This window comes from Sapajus apella, unplaced genomic scaffold (assembly GCF_009761245.1).
Source record: "Sapajus apella isolate SASKATOON/1434 unplaced genomic scaffold, GSC_monkey_1.0 scaffold995, whole genome shotgun sequence".
Classification (NCBI taxonomy): Eukaryota; Metazoa; Chordata; class Mammalia; order Primates; family Cebidae; genus Sapajus; species Sapajus apella.
The window spans coordinates 1,192-7,402 of record NW_022437921.1 but is presented as its reverse complement, the minus strand read 5'-3'; the positions used below and the strand labels follow the sequence as shown (position 1 = coordinate 7,402).

General features: G+C 57.0%; 1 protein-coding gene across 1 annotated transcript in view; it reads left to right on the top strand.

Moving 5' to 3' along the window:
* Positions 1 to 5,762, top strand: part of LOC116546508 (glutamate-rich WD repeat-containing protein 1) — a 7,323-nt gene extending 1,561 nt beyond the window's left edge. The window contains exons 2-7 of the mRNA XM_032272755.1: positions 177 to 294; positions 473 to 632; positions 2,442 to 2,655; positions 2,795 to 2,937; positions 3,171 to 3,368; positions 5,065 to 5,762. Of these exons, the coding sequence (XP_032128646.1) occupies positions 177 to 294; positions 473 to 632; positions 2,442 to 2,655; positions 2,795 to 2,937; positions 3,171 to 3,368; positions 5,065 to 5,382 (1,151 nt within the window). The 3' untranslated portion in view covers positions 5,383 to 5,762. The remainder of the gene's footprint in view (positions 1 to 176; positions 295 to 472; positions 633 to 2,441; positions 2,656 to 2,794; positions 2,938 to 3,170; positions 3,369 to 5,064) is intronic.
* Positions 5,763 to 6,211: the final 449 nt, after the last annotated feature.

The window sequence follows — 6,211 nt, the reverse complement described above, 5'->3', positions numbered from 1 at the left end:
CCCAGCTAATTTTTTGTAGTTTTAGTAGAGACGGGGTTTCACCATTTTGACCAGGATGGTCTCGACCTCGTGATCCACCCGCCTCGGCCTCCCGAAGTGCTGGGATTACAGGCGTGAGCCACCGCGCCCGGCCCAGTGTCCAGTCTTAACTCGTAAACCCCTCCTTCCATCCCCAGGCGCCCCCTGTCTCAGCTTTGACATAGTCCGGGATCACCTGGGAGACAGCCGGACAGAGCTTCCTCTTACACTTTACCTGTGTGCTGGGACCCAGGCCGAGAGCGCCCAGAGCAACAGGTAAGACCCGAGGCTTTTCCAGGACCAGGAGGCTCAGTTTCCAGCCCCTTCCTCAGGACCCAGGAGTTAGGGCTTCCAGTTGCTGCCTGTCCCAGACCCAGAAGTCTGGGTTTCCAGCCTGTCTCCTTCCTAAGAATCCTGGGATCTAGTGCCTTACTCACCCCCCACTTTATCCCAGACTGATGATCCTTCGGATGCACAATCTGCATGGGACTAAGCCCACACCCTCAGAGGGCAGTGATGAAGAGGAGGAGGAAGATGAAGAGGATGAAGACGATCGGAAGCCTCAGCTGGAGCTGGCCATGGTGCCCCACTATGGTGGCATCAACCGAGTTCGGGTAGGCATGGTCCCAGGAGTAGACATGGTCCCAGGAGTCTGCTCTGCATTCTCTGAAACACACCCGACCCATTCCCTATGTCCATAACTCTCCCAACACCTCCTCGTGGCTTTCATTTTTTTTTCTTTTTTTTGAAATGTAGTCTCACTCTGTTGCTCAGGCTGGAATGCAGTGGCGTGATCTCGGCTCACTGCAACCTTCGCCTCCCGGGTTCAAGTCATTCTCCTGCCTCAGCCTCCCAAGTAGCTGGGACTATAGGTGTCTGCCACTGCACCCAGCTAATTTTTGTATTTCTAATAGAGACAAGGTTTTTGCCATGTTGGCTAGGCTGGTCTCAAACTCCTGAGCTCAAGTGATCAGCCTGCCTTGGCCTCCCAAAGCGATGGGATTACAAGCATGAGCCACCACACCCAACCTCCTTCCGTTTTTAGAAAAGTCCAGCTGGGTGTGGTGGCTCACACCTATAATCCTGGCACTTTGTGAAGCTGAGGTGGGCGGATCACCCGAGATCAGGAATTTGAGATCAGCCTAGCCAACACGGTGAAACCTAGTCTCTACAAAAAGTACAAAAAATTAGCCAGGCATGATGGCATGCACCTGTAACCCCAGCTGCTGCAGAGCCTGAGGCAGGAGAATTACTTGAATCTGGGAGGCAGAGGTTGCAGTGAGCCAAAAACGCACCACTGCACACCAGTCTGGGTGACAGAGCAAGACTGTCTCAAAAAAAAAAAAAAAAAGTTTGAATGGTCAAGGCTGAGCAAGCATGCCTGTAATCCCAGCACTTTGGGAAGCCCATGCAGGAGGATTGCTTGAGACCAGGAGTTCCGGACCAGCCTGGGCAACAAAGTGAGACCCCATCTTTACAAAAATAATGTTTTTTTGAGACAGAGTTTTCTTGTTGCCCAGGCTGGACTGTAGTGGCGCGATTTCGGCTCACCGCACCCTCCGCCTCCCGGGTTCAAGTGATTCTCCTGCCTCAGCCTCCCAAGTAGCTGGGATTACAGGTGCATGCCACCACACCTGGCTAATTTTGTATTTTTAGTAAAGACAGGGTTTCTCCATGTCGGTCAGTCTGGTCTTGAACTCCCGACCTCAGGTGATCTGCCCACCTCAGCCTCCCAAAGTGCTGGGATTACTGGCGTAAGCCACCACGCCTGGCTACAAAAAAATGTTAAAAGCCGGATGTGATGGTGCTCACCCATAATTCCAACTACTTGGGAGGCTGAGGTAGGAAGAGACTTGAGCCCAGGAGGTTGAGGCTGCAGTGAGTTGTGCTCAAGGGCAACAGAGCCAGTCCCTGTCTCAAAAACAAGAAAGTTTGAACCGTCAGTGCAATAAGCATCTTGAGCCCAGGAGAGAGTTCAGGGCTAGTGGGTAACTGGAAACCTTGTGGCTGGACTGGGTATCCTAGTGAACAAATACAGAAGCAAGGAGATCCAAGGACTGCACCTGCGGCCTCCCAGCGTTTAGAGGGTTACAGAGGCCAGGAGCCTGAAAAGACTCCCGTGGGCTGGCGGGAATTACAGCCTCGACTCCCAGGCATCTTGGAGCTCTGTCCTCCCACCTGAGCTCCCCCACCCACTCCCATCCCCCCCAACCCCCACCCCGTGGAGAGCCGTCCAAGTTACCACGCTGGTTTGGCAGGCTGTGGCTTCCTTCCCACAGAGGTTTCTAGGAACTACAGTCCCTGCCCTGCGAGATCAGAGGAACTGTGCCTCTGGTTCTCTGGGATATGGGGAGCTTGCAGTCAGTACCCTGATCCTCCTCTCCCCTTGCTTCTCATCAGCCTTCCCCCTCACTCTTCTGCAGGTATCATGGCTGGGTGAAGAGCCTGTGGCTGGGGTGTGGTCAGAGAAGGGCCAGGTGGAGGTGTTTGCGCTGCGTCGGCTTCTACAAGTGGTGGAGGACCCCCAGGCCCTGGCAGCCTTCCTCCGGGATGAGCAGGCCCAAATGAAGCCCATCTTCTCCTTTGCGGGGCACATGGGCGAGGGCTTTGCCCTTGACTGGTCCCCCCGGGTGCCTGGTGAGTCCCTGCGGTGTTCAGGAGTCCCCGGGAGGTTGGGGGAGCAGGGTCTGCATCAAGGCGGGGGCACTTAGACTCCAGAGAGGGGAGCGAACTGCAGGCAGTGGGGGCGAGGTCATTTCCTGACTCCCTTCCCCAGGTCGCCTGCTGACCGGTGACTGTCAAAAGAACATCCACCTCTGGACACCCACAGACGGCAGCTCCTGGCGCGTGGACCAGCGGCCATTCGTGGGCCACACACGCTCTGTGGAGGACCTGCAGTGGTCACCGACCGAGGACACGGTGAGGGCGGGCTGGGGGTCTGCTCATCTAGTTCTGACGGGGTTTGTGCCAGGGACGAACCTAGAATCCTGGGTCCAAGGGAAAAGAGCTGGGAGCCTGGGGGAGATGTAGTTTCCACGCCAAGTGCTAGGAAGGGGGACAGTGAAAGTTAGTAGCCCACCACTGGTGCCTGGGCTTCACTATGGGCTGTGGGCTGCGGGGCATTGGGGCCACTCAGACTCCGCCCTGCCCAGGTGTTTGCCTCCTGCTCAGCTGACGCCTCCATTCGCATCTGGGACATCCGGGCAGTCCCTAGCAAGGCCTGCATGCTCACCACAGCCACCGCCCATGACGGGGATGTCAATGTCATCAGCTGGAGCCGCCGGGAGCCCTTCCTGCTCAGTGGCGGGGATGATGGGGCCCTCAAGATCTGGGACCTTCGGCAGTTCAAGGTACTTTCCCAGCCTGACCTGGGGGCTGGAGAAGCTTGCTCCCAGCAGGCCCTGGGGTTTGTAGGATTTTTCCTCCTTGAATGGTTTTATACACCAAGAGCTGGGAGAGCCCTTAGTACTAGACTCCCGCCTCTTCATGGTCCAGATGAGGAAACTGAGGCTCAGCAAGAGGAAGGGTGCTGGCTCTCCACTCGGAGTCACTCATTCTGCCAGGGGAACAGCTGACGAGATGGAAGGGCCGGGGTAGCAGAGACTACGGCTCCCATCTGCCCATGGGAGAAGTCATACATGTCTGTATAACCCATGCTGAGAGCTTCAGGGAGTTGTAGATTTGTAGATGCAGCTGAGAATCGGAGCCCAGCTCGCTCGTGGTAGGAAAGCACTGAGGCACGGAAAGGACAAGAGCCGGTGTGACATGACAGCCAAGCCAGGGGTTGACGTGGAGCTGTGACAGGCGCTGGGCAGGAGGCGCAGCAGCGTCTGGCATCCCTCTGGACAAAGCCACAGCTTTGTGTGGCTCTGCCTTCCTGGGCTGCCGTGATGTCCTCCTTTTCCCCCTCCAGTTTGATCATTTCTATAGCACCAGCCCTGGGGAGGAGCCTAGAGATGGATTCCAGCCGCCTGGCCCACCAGGGCACAGGGTCAGGCTTCTTGACCATTGAACTTCAGAGCTGCCTGTCCTGATGAGAGAGGCCAGTTCAGTGGGGCCTGTGCAGTGATGAAAGTGCTGTCAGTCTTTTTTTTTTTTTTTTTTTGGGACGGAGTTTCGCTCTTGTTGCCCAGGCTGGAGTGCAATGGCGCAATCTCGGCTCACCGCAACCTCCGCCTCCTGGGTTCAGGCAATTCTCCTGCCTTAACCTCCTCAGTAGCTGGGATTACAGGCACTCGCCACCATGCCCAGCTAATTTTTTGTATTTTTAGTAGAGACAGGGTTTCAGCATGTTGACCGGGATGGTCTCGATCTCTTGACCTCATGATCCACCCGCCTCGGCCTCCCAAAGTGCTGGGATTACAGGCGTGAGCCACCGCGCCCGACCTGTGCTGTCAGTCTTAGTCGTCCTTTGGGTTGGCTTCTGGGCTTGTGCGTCTGCCCCCTTTGAGGCCTTTGTGGGCTCTGTGGGGGAGCTCTGGGAGAGCCATGCCCTCCTTTTGTTGTTGTTGTTGTTGTTGTTTTGAGACGGAGTGTCGCTCTTGTTGCCCAGAGTGCAATGTCGTGATCTCGGCTAACTGTAACCTCTTTCCTGGGTTCAAGCGATTCTCCTGCCTCAGCCTCCTGAATAGCTGGGACTACAGGCGCGCGCCACCACACCTGCCTAATTTTGTATTTTTAGTAGAGATGGGGTTCACCATGTTGGTCAGACGGGTCTTGAACTCCCGACTTCAGGTGATCCGCCTCCCTTGGCCTCCCAAAGTGTTGGGATTATAGGCGTGAGCCACGTCTCAGGTTTTGTGACCCAAGTTTCAGAAGGGCTTCTTTGCAGGTGAACCCCAATTCCCAGCAGCCCCTGGATTGGTCAGCCTTCTTAGCAGCCAGAATTACCCTGTGTCCCTTTCTTGGACTCCGGACTTGTGAGGGCTTAAGGGGTGGGGCCCTAGCTGAACTCTGAGTCTGGAGAGGGGTTGGGGTTCTGCCTGGCCGCCCCCCAGGAGTCAGGCTGAGGCATTCAGAGCCATCATTCCCATCCTGTCCCTCTAGTCTGGCTCCCCCATGGCCACCTTCAAGCAGCATGTGGCCCCCGTGACCTCTGTCGAGTGGCACCCCCAGGACAGCGGGGTCTTCGCAGCCTCAGGTGCAGACAACCAGATCACCCAGTGGGACCTAGCAGTGGAGCGGGACCCTGAGGCGGGCGACGCAGAGGCCGACCCCGGGCTGGCCGACCTCCCGCAGCAGCTGCTGTTCGTGCACCAGGGCGAGACGGAGCTTAAGGAGCTGCACTGGCACCCACAGTGCCCGGGGCTCCTGGTCAGCACCGCGCTGTCGGGCTTCACCGTCTTCCGCACCATCAGTGTCTGAGCGCCCAGCGGCTCTGCTGCTCCTGCCTTCTGCTTAGAAACTGCTGTCAAGTTGGGCTCCCCGAGAAGGGGTTCCTTCAGGTCTGTTGACTGGGACTGGCCGGCCGTGGGCTGCCGTGAAGGTTCTGTTTGACAGATTGTTCTCAAGAAGGCCTGGGTGTGATGCAGTGACCCCTGTCACCAAAGACCTCAGTCTGACCAGGGCTCTGTAAGGCCGCTCCCCCCCAGAGACTGCTGTGGCCTGCGTGTCGGTGGATTCCTTCCTGTCAGCGTGACGCATTTACCTCTGCCCCAGAACCCAGTTTTTCATTGGTTTGTTTGAGACGGAGTCTTGCTCTGTCGCCTAGGCTGGAGTGCAGTGGCACGATCTCGACTCCGTCTCCTGGGTTCAAGTGATTCTCCTGCCTCAGCCTCTCCGGTAGCTGGGATGACAGGCGCCCGCCACCACGCCCGGTTCATTTTTGCATATTTAGTAGAGACGGAGTTTCACCATGTTGGCCAGGCTGCTCTCGAACTCTTGACCTCAAGTGATCCTCCCACCTCAGCCTCCCAAAGTGCTGGGATTCCAGGTGTCAGCCACCGCGCCCTGCTTAGGACCCAGTTTTGTCTGTTGGTTCCCAGGAGGGAACTCGGGGCTTCTGCAGTGATGCAGTGTCTGCGTCAAATGTCAGGTGTGGGTTCCTCCAACACAATTTGGTTCTGTCCCTTGTCTTCCCGACAGCTGGGTTTGGCCAGGATTTCCCAGTGTGGGGGCTACGTGCGGCCCCTCCTCTCCTCCCTGACCAGAGGGTGGTGCTGTGTGGGAGGAGGCCGGGCTCCTGGGCAGCAGT